At 41.1% G+C, this 13,922-nt stretch overlaps 2 protein-coding genes across 16 annotated transcripts in view; both read left to right on the top strand.

Annotated features, from left to right (window-relative positions):
- LOC118360907 (6-phosphofructo-2-kinase/fructose-2,6-bisphosphatase 2-like) overlaps positions 1–4,582 on the top strand; it is a 36,614-nt gene extending 32,032 nt beyond the window's left edge. For 4 of the 14 annotated variants that reach the window (XM_035740460.2, XM_035740462.2, XM_035740459.2 and 1 more), the window contains one exon: positions 1,323–4,582. In XM_035740460.2, coding sequence (XP_035596353.1) covers positions 1,323–1,376 — 54 coding nt within the window. In that variant the 3' untranslated portion in view covers positions 1,377–4,582. The remainder of the gene's footprint in view (positions 1–1,322) is intronic. The other 10 variants (XR_008085461.1, XR_008085462.1, XR_008085460.1 and 7 more) reach the window with 10 other exon arrangements.
- Positions 4,583–5,011: 429 nt separating this feature from the next.
- LOC118360905 (complement receptor type 2-like) lies at positions 5,012–13,664 on the top strand. 2 transcript variants are annotated; one of them, XM_035740455.2, is made up of 11 exons: positions 5,012–7,453; positions 7,829–8,029; positions 8,378–8,474; positions 8,825–8,898; positions 9,357–9,596; positions 9,727–9,912; positions 10,176–10,272; positions 10,397–10,470; positions 11,695–11,874; positions 12,091–12,170; positions 12,284–13,664. In XM_035740455.2, the coding sequence occupies exons 1-10, from the start codon at positions 7,396–7,398 to the stop codon at positions 12,099–12,101; spliced, it is 1,218 nt and encodes a 405-aa protein (XP_035596348.1). In that variant the 5' UTR covers positions 5,012–7,395; the 3' UTR covers positions 12,102–12,170; positions 12,284–13,664. The 2 variants fall into 2 exon arrangements, with proteins under 2 accessions (XP_035596348.1, XP_035596347.1); XM_035740454.2 differs by having other exon boundaries at positions 9,354–9,596.
- Positions 13,665–13,922: the final 258 nt, after the last annotated feature.

Genomic DNA, 13,922 nt, shown 5'->3' with positions numbered 1-13,922 from the left:
GGGACAGACTGTTATTCTGCAAAAGGTACAAGGATTGGACTGCTGAGGACTGGGGCAAAGTCATTTTCTCTGATGAATCCCATTTCCGATTGGGGCATCCGGAAAAAAGCTTGTCCGGAGAAGACAATATGAGCGCTACCATCAGTCCTGTGTCATGCCAACAGTAAAGCATTCTGAGACCATTCGTGTGTGTGGTTGCTTCTCAGCCAAGGGAGTGGGCTCACTCACAATTTTGCCTAAGAACACAGCCATGAATAAAGAATGGTACCAACACATCCTCCGAGAGCAACTTCCCCCAACCATCCAGGAACAGTTTGGTGACGAACAATGCCTTTTCCAGCATGATGGAGCACCTTGCCATAAGTCAAAAGTGATAACTAAGTGGCTCGGAGAACAAAACATCGATATTTTGGGTCCATGGCCAGGAAACTCCCAAGACCTTAATCCCATTGAGAACTTGTGGTCAATCCTCAAGAGGCAGGTGGACAAACAAAAACCCACAAATTCTGACAAACTCCAAGCATTGATTCTGCAAGACTAGGCTGCCATCAGTCAGGATGTGGCCCAGAAGTTAATTGACAGCATGCCAGGGTGGATTGCAGAGGTCTTGAAAAAGAAGGGTCAACACTGCAAATATTGAATCTTTGCATCAACTTCATGTAATTGTCAATAAAAGCCTTTGACACTTGTGAAAGGCTTGTAATTATACTTCATCATTCCATAGTAACATCTGACAAAAATATCCAAAGACACTGAAGCAGCAAACTTTGTGGAAATTAATATTTGTGTCATTCTCAAAACTTTTGGCCACGACTGTAATTTCAGGATACATACATCTACTTCTGTGCTAAATGTGGTGCTTTTGTCACAAAGTTTACTATTGAGTCCACATTTTTAGTTTCGCAGCACACCACTACTTTACAAAATATATTTTTCATTCATCTTTTTTTAACATGTAAATTATGCTAAATTGTTTTTTGTTGTTGTCTGTAACTAGTTGCTTGACAAAGCCCTAACATTTTCAGAAGGATCAGAAGGACCTCACCATTTACCCCTGTTGGTGCTTTTAGGGTTAAAATTAGTATAATTTTTTTAATCTGCAGTTTTAGTTTCCCCATTTGCCTCATTAAAGTTGATCATTTATAAAAACAGCTTATTATAAAAACAGAGTAAGCTGTGTCTTGTGATTGACCTCACCCTCCTCTGTCTGAGCTCAAGTGTAGCAGAGGCCAGTCAAAACAAACTATGAGGATGGCCCCTGGCCTTGGCACAGCTTTGCATGGATGTAACACTCTGTTTCCCCCTCCTTCTGCCTCTTAAAGGAGTATCTCAACTGCTTCAGCCCAGGAGATGCAGAAGATGCTGTCCACAGTTGAAGAGGACTGGGAAGAGTGTCTCCACTCCCCCACATTTTCGCTGCCATCAGATCTGGGTTCAAATACAATTTAAAAATACCTTGTGTTCGCTTTAGCTTGCCTGGAGTGCCAGGTGGGTAGTGTTCGCTTTAGCTGGCCTGGAGTGCCAGGTGGGTAGTGTTCGCTTTAGCTTGCCTGGAGTGCCAGGTGGGTAGTGTTTGCTTTAGCTTGCCTGGAGTGCCAGGTGGGTAGTGTTTGCTTTAGCTTGCCTGGAGTGCCAGGTGGGTAGTGTTTGCTTTAGCTTGCCTGGAGTGCCAGGTGGGTAGTGTTTGCTTTAGCTTGCCTGGAGTGCCAGGTGGGTAGTGTTTGCTTTAGCTTGCCTGGAGTGCCAGGTGGGTAGTGTTTGCTTTAGCTTGCCTGGAGTGCCAGGTGGGTAGTGTTTGCTTTAGCTTGCCTGGAGTGCCAGGTGGGTAGTGTTTGCACTTTGGGGACTTTTCCGCTGATTCCATTGCAACAGGCAAGCGCTATAAAGCACAGCTAAATTATTTTTAATTATTTCAAATAGTATTTGAACCCAGGTACCCTCTGTCTGCTCAGGCTTGCTTCATATCATGCCAGCCTTACCAATTTGATTGTCAAGCAGGAGTTCAAGCACACTGTCTTAGCAGCAAATTAGGTATGGAATGTGGTTGTTGTAGTTGCCAGAATTTGTTCTACAGTTCCATTTCTGTTGCCATCTGTTAGATAGATGGTGTGTGTGGGTGAAGAGCGATATGATTTGAGACAAACATGACCTTGCGCACACACACTTATCAACAGTCAACGTTTAATTTATTGTGAACAGAACTTTAGAATGTTGAATAGAGGACATCCTTGAGATTATTTGTCTCAGTAGATTTGAGACATTCAGTGATTTGTCTATTACAATGTATTTAATTTACACTAACTAATGGAGAGGGTTGCCACACTGAAAAATGGATAAAAAACAAAGCACTGACTACAAACACTGTCTTATCCTTAAATGATTATCCTTTAATTCTACAATATAGTTTATAAACAATTACTTAAGATCTTATGAATAATATATTCTGAACAAAAATCTAAATGCAACATGCAACAATTTTAATGGTTTAACTGAGTTACAGCTCGTATAAGGAAATGAGTCAATTTAAATAAATAAATTAGGCCCTAATCTATGGATTTGACATGACTGGGCAAGGTCGCAGCCATTGGGGCCTGGGAAGGGCATAAGTCCACCCACTTGGGAGCCAGGCCCAGCCAATCAGAATGAGCTTTTCCTCACAAAAGGGCTTTATTACAGACAGAAATAGTCCTCCGAAATTAACATTAAATTCTCTGGGAACAGTTCTGGTGGGCATTCCTGCAATCAGCATGCCAATTGCACGCTCCCTCAACTTGAGACATATGTGGCATTGTGTTGTGTGACAACTGCACATTTGAGTGATCTTTTGTTGTCCCCAGCACAAGGTGCACCTGTGTAATGAGCATGCTGTTTTAATCAGCTTCTTGACATGCCACACCCGTCAGGTGGATGGATTGTCTTGGCAAATGAGAAATGCTCACTAACAGAGATGTAAACAAATTTCTGCACATCATTTGAGAAATGTATTTTTGTGCGTATGGAACATTTCTGGTATCTTTTATTTAAGCTCATGAAACATAGGACCAACACTTTGACATGTTGTCTTTTTATATTTTTGTTCAGTATATGTACCCCTTTAATTGGATAGTTGAATATCATCTCTTTTGAACATTCTCATACTTGACCAGCCTTGTTTCCTCAGTGAGAGTACAAATGCTGAAAGACCACCATACAGGATTTAACATTTTGGCTTAAGAGTTAATGTTATTAGTTCGTCACATGTTACTTTTACATGTTACATTACTGTGTGTGTATAGATTTCACATTTCACACTGCAATTCTGTCACATATTCATGGCCATGTTATGAAACACCCATGTCCTTGCATTATCAATGTATCAATTGCATGTCCTCAGCTAAAATGGCATCATGATTTAAGGGGGCAAATATTTTTTAGACAGTACTACTGTAGTTACAGTCAACATGCCATGCCATCAACATTTTGGAATATTTATTCTTAAATGTGCTATACTGACATTTGAAAAAGCACAGTGTAATCGAAGATGGGTACTTTCATACTTACAGTTCACTGATTGTGTCCAACCATGTGCACCTTGTTTATTACTGCCACATTGATAATGTTAAATTCAATGCTGCTCTAAAGTGCTTCTGTGCCTGTGTTTAGCAACATTTACTTTTGTGGCTGTTACAAGACAATGTTATTATATAAGTAGGCAGTCAGTCAGTAGCCTGTAAGACTACAACATACTGAATGATATAATGGTATGATGCTGTAAGATATTTTTAGATCACTAGAATTATCTGATGTAAGTGTAAATTATTGAAGAAATTATGTTGTACTCTGTCAGAACGTCTTGCTCATGGCAGTTTGACTTGATTTGGTTCTCTGGTACATAATGTGGCCAGATGTATTGAGCTTATTGGGAGGAGTCATCATGTTTAGATGTTTCCACTACAACTCCCTGTCTCTCTCAAGCCAGGGCAAGCCTGTGGCAGAACCCTGGCTATGGGGCAAGACTGGGAGTGACTTCCTGGGAATAATAACCGAGATGACTCAATCTTCTCATATTTGACCTACAGTATCTGTGCAAGAGGACTAATACAATAAGTGTCTGAAAGACGTAAAGGGAAGGTGGCAGCAGGGGATTGGGGATGTTCAAATGTTTCCAGACTGGTGTGTCATAGGGGAAATGGTAGTATAACAATGAAGCAACCCATCTGAAACTTCAGTGTCTGTGTATAGCATGAACTACTGAAGCATACAGTACATTATTCTCACAGGAAGTATTTATTTGGTTCAATCAGCAGGCGTGCCTCCTTTGACTATATTATTATTTTTTCATTTCTGTTATTGGAAACAGTAATGTCCTTGTCACGCATTACCGCTTTCACAGCCTTGTTTGTGTATCAGTGGGCATCTTTCGCAAGACTGCATTGTACTACACTCGAGGCAACCATTTACCTAAACCAACAACACTTTAAGGTGTGGAGACATTGTAATGAAACGTTATGAGTCATACAGAAACTTGTATTACTGTATTTGTAAATTAGGACAATTCTGAACTATAGTTGGAATAGAAATAATAAATTGTTGGGTTTTCTGATGTGTAGGCAACTTAAATGGTGCTTTCTATAAATGCGTCAAACTCATTCCATGGAGAGCCGAGTGTCTGTGGGTTTTCGCTCCTCCCTTGTACTTGATTGATGAATTAAGGTCACTAATTAGTAAGGAACTCTCCTCACCTGGTTGTCTAGGTCTTAATTGAAAGGAAAAAACAAAAGTCAGCAGACTCTAGGCCATCCATGGAATTAGTTTGACACCCCTGTTATAAACCAATGACAGACCGAGGACCAAAATAAATCAGTACTCCGCCTATAGGCATCCTGCCCTTGGATGAGTGGTTCATCAGTAATCAAATGTTGATAACATGGCTCGTCTACACAAATGCACTGAACAAAAATATAAACGCAACAAAGATTATACTGAGTTACAGTTCATATAAGGAAATCAGTCCATTAAAATAAATGATTTAGGCCCTAATCTATGTATTTCACATGACTGGGAGTACAGATATGGATCTGTTGGTCACAGATACCTTAAAAAAATGTTTTTTAAATGTTAAAGGGTAGGGGCGTAGATCAGAAAACCAATCAGTATCTGGTGTGGCCACCATTTACCTCATGCAGCGCGACATCTCCTTCGCATAGATTTGATCAGGCTGTTGATTGTGGCATGTGGAATTTTGTCCCATTCCTCTAATGGCTGTGCGAAGTTGCTGGATATTGGCAAGGACTGGAACATGTTGTTGTACACGTTGATCCAGAGCATCCCAGACATGCTCAATGGGTGTCATGTCTGGTGAGTATGCAGGCCATGGAAGAACTGGGACAGTTTCAGCTTCCAGGAATGGTGTACAGGTCCTTGCGACATGGGTCTGTGCATTATCATGCTGAAAGATGAGGTGATGGCAGTGGATGAATGGCATGGCAATGGGCCTCAGGATCTGGTCACAGTGATGGCAGTGGATGAATGGCACGGCAATGGGCCTCAGGATCTGGTCACGGTATTGCTGTGCGTTCAATTTGCCATAGATAAAATGCCATTGTGTTCGTTGTCCGTAGCTTATGCCTGCCCATACCATTACCTTACCGCCACCATGGGGCACTCTGTTCACAACATTGACATCAGAAAACCGCTCACCCACACAACACAATGCCATCTACCTTGTACAGTTGAAACCAGGATTAATCTTAAGAGCACACTTCTCCAGCGTGCCAGTGGCCATCGATGATGAGCGTTTGCCCACAAGTCGTTTACGATGCCGAATTTCAGTCAGGTCAAGACACCGGTGAGGACGACAAGCTCGCAGATCAGCTTCCCTGAGATGATTTCTGACAGTTTGTGCAGAAATTCTTCAGTTGTGCAAACACAGTTTCATCAGCCATCCCGCAGGTGAAGAAGCCAGCTCTGGAGGTCCTGGGCTGGCGTGGTTCCACGTGGTCTTGGGGTGTGAGGCCAGTTGGACATATTCCCAAATTCACAAAAATGATGTTGGAGGCAGCGTATGGTAGAGAAATTAACAATCAATTATCTGGCAACAGCTCTGGTGGACATTCCTGCTGTCAGCATGGCAATTGCATGCTCCCTCAAAACTTGAAACATCTTTGGCATTGTGGCCTTTTTATTGTTCCCAGTACAAGGTGCACCTGTGTAAATATCATGCTGTTTAATCAGTTTCTTTATATGCCACACCTGTCAGGTGGATGGGTTATTTTGGCAAAGGAGAAATGCTCACTAACCGGGATGTAAACACATTTTTGCGCTACATTTGAGAGAAGTAAGGTTTTTGTGTGTTTGGAACATTTCTGGGATCATTTATTTCGGGTCATGATTACATGGGACCAACCCTTTACATGTTGAGTTTATAGTTTTGTTCAGTGTAGTTAAGTTTTATACAAATACAATTGGGGACAGTAAACAAGTTGACAAGCTAGACTTTTATTAGTTATGTTTTGATAATAAGAAGTTTTATGGGAACTGGGTTGGGTGGAAACTGGGTTGCCCTGCCAGTTTAACTACCATCATAGGAAACATATTTTGTCTGTCCAAAGCATGTACAGAATAGAGGGTGTGGTAAACTAGTGCTCCCACTACAAGTTCAGTGGCATGATCTTGCCTCACTGCATTTTGTGTGCAGAAGTTAGAATTGTATAATCTTACTAAAATGGGAGTGTTTCTCTCTGTGGATCTGCTCTGCAACATGAATCCAGGCTAGAGCAGAAATGTGGGTGAAATTGGAGGATCAGGAGTGGATGGGAAATCAGTGAAGAGGCAGACAATGCTAGTGTAAACAAATCATGTTCTGTCAAGCTTTTTTTTTTCAATCTTGGTCCTATGTATTTGGCCCTTAGATTTGTCCCCAAAGGGAAATGGGCCATAGATCTTTCCACACTTATCTTAACAGATTTCAGGATGAAATTTGATATGTAAAACATATCAACTTTGACTCACTCCTATTTTGGAGTGTATCTTAGTCCACTTATCATACATGATTTACAAATATCAGTGGCAAAACACAGGTTGTAGGCTAAACAATGTAGCTTACTAATGGACCAGTTTGTTTATCATGGCCCAGTGACCCAGTTGGGTGGAGATTTCACTTATGGCCAATGAAATGGTCTAAAATGTGCAAACTCCGCCCACCCGGGGCACCAGGCCATGCAAAACGAACACGCCCCGTGAGTAAAGCCTAAGTAGCTGACGTAAATAAACATATGAATAGAAATAAGTCTACTTACATGACTACTCCACCCTCCAACTATAAAATACAGCCTACTCTAGATAGTATTTTATTAAGCACAATAACATTTCAACGGGTAGACCTACAGATCCGAATGCACAATAAACGTGGATGAAATGATGAATCTGGGATATACAATCATGTTCTTTTTATCAATTGCTATACATCCCTCAGGTAAGATTATTATATTCGTAAACATAACATTGCACAGACCACTGTAACACCGACAATGTAATTTCTAGAATTTTTATTAAATCGGTATTAATGCAGTGATTGAAATTGCCTCTGTTGATGAGTACTACAAAGCAGGATAAATGAGTTAACCAGCTAACATTCCTAAATATATTGAAATAACTTTGTAATTTTGTAATTGTAACTTTGTAATTGTCTCAACAACCAAAAACACATCGAAGTTTATTTCTTAATGAAGCAGAAAGTCAATAGTTATTTTTTTTTAAAATTATGTTTAACAATGTTAGCTAACTCTTGATTGATTCTGATTCTGATTCTTCTTTACCTCTCTGGTGTGGCTCATTTGTTTGTAAACAGCTGAAGTTCCATCGAAATGTGGTACGCCGCCGTCCTTTCCACACATGCAAGTCAGGGCCAAATACCTGAGACAGAAAAACATATTCAGCGAAGGAGCGAAAGTCCTCTACAGATGTGTTGAGGGCTACACTCAGTACAAAGGCATTCGTTCTATCATGTGTGAAGCTGGAAAATGGACAATGTTATCCATGAAGTGTGAAAGTAAGTAATAGGCTACAGCTAAGCATTTAGCTCAGTGTATTGTTGTTGTGCATAACACTGGTTCAATGAATGTCATGTCATCATATCATTATGGTTATGATAAGTGTCTCTCTGTCTGAGTCTGTGATGTGTGGGATGAGACTTGTGGCAAGGAGCTATCATTTGACACTACTCTGCTGGTTGCAGAGAGAGAATTCGGTAAGTTGAATGTATATTCTCTTCAGTCGTTGAGGGCTGCAGTGTCGCTGTCTTAACACCTCTCTCTGAGTCTTTATGTAGAGTTTGGCACATCCACCCTGGATTCGTTCCCTGACTGCTCTGCTGTTTTTTAATGTGTCCTCTCCTTAGAGAAAACATGTGGATCTGCTGGGGAGTTGTTCAATGGACACTATGATTACACAGGGGCTTCGTTCAGGGACAAGGCATATGCAGTGTGCAATGAGGGGTAAGTAACCCACTGGACAAAAACGGACTCGATCAATGTGTTTTCCACATAATTTTAACCCAAAAAATCTATGTGATGACATTGAGTCAACGTGGAAAACTGATTGGATTTGCAAAAAGTCATCTAGAAGGGCATTTCCTCTTCTTTTTTTTTCACCTAACTTTTAAACTAAATGAAGTGACATTTTTTGTTGTTTTCACGTTGAATTCACATTAGTTGAAAACTCAACCAAATGTTATAAAAACTAGACATTGAACTGACATCCGTGCCCAGTGGGAAGTGTCTTGAATGTAATGAAATAGGCATATAGCCTGAGATTTGTTTTCATCCTCTCTGTGATATTGGAACAGGTTTACACTGAAGGGGGTGGAATACAGAATGTGTAAAGAGTCTGGCTGGAGTGGAGAGATTCCCACTTGTGAAGGTGTGCAACATTCAATGACCAATCTTACAGTAATATGCAGCAATACGATCTATCCCTTTCTAAGTAGGATACATAACACACCTCCTAATCAATGTAGTAGGTCGTGCTGTATGAAATACCAGACTGGCATGACCCTGTACTTGTCTAAGAGATTGTAGGCACCACACACCAAGATACTCCTGTTGAGACTTGACCATGTTGGCCTTGGACATTCAGTCCGTAGTTGTCCCATTATCTCAAAAGCATGATAATATCACATAAACAAACATTTCTTTAGGCTACTACAGCATGGCTAATGTCCTATCTACTGTACTGCAATGCTTTTAACCAAAGCATAAGCTCATTGTCTCCATGGAGGCAACTCCAAAATGAGCCACACCACATTAACAATTGTCATTATTGATGCAACAATTAATTAAACAAAACCACTAACATTTTAAATGTCCTCATTTTAGTAGGAGGTAAACCACAAGTGGTTCCAGCAGAAGTGATCTGCCCTGATCCTTCTGTGGCCAACGGTGTGAAGCTGAGTGAGGCTGACTCAGTGTACAGGGTCGGAGACTCGGTGACCTTCACCTGCTCTGAGGGTTTCCTCCTGACTGGAGCCCAGCAGCTTACCTGTGGACCAGATGGCCAGTGGCAGCCCCAGCTCCCACTCTGTCATTCCTCTGATATAACTCAAAGCTCCAAGCCTGATGGTAAACATAACACCATCCAAGATCTCTCTCTTTGATCATTGAAAAATATAATACATGTTATGATGCATTGTTATTATACTATATGTACTTTCTATCTTTTGTCAAATTTTTCCATCTCCCTTTCCTTTAGGCAGATGTAGAGTGCCACCGTACCTTCCCAACGCACACCTTTCTGACCGCTATATAACACAGACAGACTTTGGTCCTGGTGAACGGGTCCGTTACAGTTGTGCCCTGGGATACGTGAGAGCAGGAGGCGCTTACTATAGTACCTGTGTCAGTGGGAAGTGGACGCCAGTAACTCTGAGATGTGAACGTAAGAACCCATAAGGAGAAGTATTAATTATGTTCAGAATATATTAAATGTATATGCACAGTATATAGTACATAAAGAACATTCAACAAAATGCAACTGCTCTGTCTCATAGGTAGCGTGTTAAGGAGGTTGCACTTATCTTGTTTAACCATTAGGTGGCAGCAGATCCATAGCTAGTCTATATTATATCACTCTGTGGGAGTGAAGGTTTGTGTATTTTGTTCTTTCCCAAAAAATGTATTGTGAATGTTTCTTGTCCAAAGGCAAATCATGTGGATCTGCTGGAGAGATCTTTTATGGGGATTTCATCTATACCGGTGTACAGTTTGGGGATACAGCTACAGGGGTTTGTAATGAGGGGTAAGTATTCTGTTACTATGTCTATTTTCTCTCGAGGCTACCTAACCCTCATAATTGTTACAGTGTACAAATAAAATTATGCATTGCCAGATTAAATCACTTTTTGTCCCCATTTTTTAACCAGGTATCAACTGGTTGGACGGGATGTAAGAAATTGCATGACTGATGGCTGGGATGGGCGTGTTCCGGTCTGTGAAGGTAGGCTGTCACATACATGTTTTACTGGGAGGAAGAATGTTTGACATGTTTTTTTACATTTGTATCACAAAGTGGTCCTTCTGTAGCTCAGTTGGTAGAGCATGGCGCTTGTAACGCCAGGGTAGTGGGTTCGATTCCCGGGACCACCCATACGTAGAATGTATGCACACATGACTGTAAGTCGCTTTGGATAAAAGCGTCTGCTAAATGGCATATTATTATTATTATAAGTAATTTTGAGAAAATCATGATGAATGTGGACATTTTAGGCCCTTTTTAGAGCTATACATGCCTCCTGTAAGGCCCTATGATCTGTGAACCGTACACAATACAGACAACATCTTGGTGTCATTATACTATACTATTTTTCACATTAATTTATTCAACATTGAAATATTAATATCTCAAAACTACTCTTTTTGAATTTGTTTATTTTAAGACATATTATTTGTAACAATATATACTGTACAAGTATATACATACAATTTCCAGAGTTGGCGCTCTGCTAATTCTGAAGGTATTATACATTTTATGAGCACCATCAACACAGTGAATGGGAAATTCCCTCTGCTGGTGACTTGCTGAATGTGCAATCCGAAAGGAGGGCTGTGATTGGTTAATTACCTATAATATACATTTCTATGTATACAATGGGTCATGTCATTAAAAGTACCAGAGAGAGACCATTCTAGAAATTTGACATGTTTGAAGAGTATATTGTTACAAACAATATGTCTACAAATAAGCAAAATGTTGAATAAATGAATGTGAGAATGTGTATTTCAGAATGTAGACATACTCCATATTTTAGAGAACACTATAAGGAGTATAATGACACCAAGATGTTGTCTGTATTGTGTACGGTTCACGGATCATAGGGCCTTACAGGAGGCATGTATAGCTCTAAAAAGGGCCTAAAATATCCACTTTTCTCAAATGGTTTGTGATACAAATGGAAAAAGCTTTTCAAGCATCCTTCCTCCCAATGAAGTTTTTATGTGAGATTTGCCAGAACAGTCTGAGATACCAAAAATATTTTCTGCTCACGCTGGCGTGGAACCGAATCGCCCTATTGCACCACACAGTATCTGGGTCATACGTAAATTGCTTTAGGTATCATTGTTTTAGTTTATAACATCCCTGAACTTCCAATACTGTCACCATAATATTTTCTAAATTGTTGTAATGTAATCATGTAAAATCATGTAAATGTGTGTCTTTCAGCTGTGCAGTGTGCTGAACCTCCTACGGTGGTAAATGGAGTAACAAATGGCTATTTGGAACCACCTTACTTGTACAGCACTGTGATTGGCTATCGATGTCGCGTAGGGAAACTGATTGGAGCGAGAGAGATCTACTGTACCAAAGATGGGACATGGAGTGATCCACCTCCAGAGTGCAAAGGTTCCAAATCCTGTTCAAGTCTATGCTTTTTAGCAAACTAGGAACACCCCTTAGGTGTTGAGAACTTGGCCCCGAGAGTAATGTTAGGGAACAAACCGCTCATCCCCTTTAAAAACAATAGAGTGAAAACGTATGTTGTCATTTAAATGCTCAATTGACAAGAGGAACAAGAATGTCTCTTAAGTTTGGTGACTCTGTGGCATTTGTCTGTGATAGGGGCATGGTGATGGATGGACCAGGCACCATCACATGTGGCCTGGAAGGGAAATGGACTCCTGCCCTTACCACATAAAAATGTGAGTAATTCTGAATGTTCTATTCACTGACAATATAACACTTTGTAGGCTTGGCTGATACATAACTCGAGTGGATTGTATACAATTGTATTTTTTAAAATCTTGTTTTACAGACCGGAAGAAATGAAAGTCAGCTACAATTGATCGTTATCCTGAATGGCACCAACTCAACAACTTTACCATAATAACTTTTACCATAATAATTCAACTCCATCCATTTTATCTAGTGGTGTAAAGTACTTAAGTAAAAATACTTTAAAGTTCTACTTAAGTTGTTTTTTTGGGTATCTGTACTTTACTTTTTATATTTTTGACAACTATTATTTCACTACATTCCTAAAGCAAATGATGTACTTTTTTACTTCATACATTTTCCCTGAACCTGAAAAGTACTAATTACATTTAGAATTCTTAGCATGACAGGAAAATAGTCTAATTCACAACCTTTTCAAGAGAACATCCCTAGTCATCCCTACTGCCTCTGATCTGGCTGACTCACTAAACAGAGAACATCCCTGGTCATCCCTACTGCCTCTGATCTGGCTGACTCACTAAACAGAGAACATCCCTAGTCATCCCTACTGCCTCTGATCTGGCTGACTCACTAAACAGAGAACATCCCTGGTCATCCCTACTGCCTCTGATCTGGCTGACTCACTAAACAGAGAACATCCCTGGTCATCCCTACTGCCTCTGATCTGGCTGACTCACTAAACAGAGAACATCCCTGGTCATCCCTACTGCCTCTGATCTGGCTGACTCACTAAACAGAGAACATCCCTGGTCATCCCTACTGCCTCTGATCTGGCTGACTCACTAAACAGAGAACATCCCTAGTCATCCCTACTGCCTCTGATCTGGCGGACTCACTAAACAGAGAACATCCCTGGTCATCCCTACTGCCTCTGATCTGGCTGACTCACTAAACAGAGAACATCCCTGGTCATCCCTACTGCCTCTGATCTGGCTGACTCACTAAACAGAGAACATCCCTAGTCATCCCTACTGCCTCTGATCTGGCTGACTCACTAAACAGAGAACATCCCTAGTCATCCCTACTGCCTCTGATCTGGCTGACTCACTAAACAGAGAACATCCCTAGTCATCCCTACTGCCTCTGATCTGGCTGACTCACTAAACAGAGAACATCCCTGGTCATCCCTACTGCCTCTGATCTGGCTGACTCACTAAACAGAGAACATCCCTAGTCATCCCTACTGCCTCTGATCTGGCTGACTCACTAAACAGAGAACATCCCTGGTCATCCCTACTGCCTCTGATCTGGCTGACTCACTAAACAGAGAACATCCCTAGTCATCCCTACTGCCTCTGATCTGGCTGACTCACTAAACAGAGAACATCCCTAGTCATCCCTACTGCCTCTGATCTGGAGGACTCACTAAACAGAGAACATCCCTGGTCATCCCTACTGCCTCTGATCTGGCTGACTCACTAAACAGAGAACATCCCTAGTCATCCCTACTGCCTCTGATCTGGAGACTCTGGATCTGACTCACTAAACAGAGAACCCTAGTCATCCCTACTGCCTCTGATCTGGCTGACTCACTAAACAGAGAACATCCCTAGTCATCCCTACTGCCTCTGATCTGGCTGACTCACTAAACAGAGAACATCCCTAGTCATCCCTACTGCCTCTGATCTGGCTGACTCACTAAACAGAGAACATCCCTAGTCATCCCTACTGCCTCTGATCTGGCTGACTCACTAAACAGAGAACATCCCTAGTCATCC

This window comes from Oncorhynchus keta, chromosome 28, assembly GCF_023373465.1.
Source record: "Oncorhynchus keta strain PuntledgeMale-10-30-2019 chromosome 28, Oket_V2, whole genome shotgun sequence".
Classification (NCBI taxonomy): Eukaryota; Metazoa; Chordata; class Actinopteri; order Salmoniformes; family Salmonidae; genus Oncorhynchus; species Oncorhynchus keta.
Note: the sequence above shows the minus strand (reverse complement) of the source record. Positions and strands in the feature narration are given on the sequence as shown.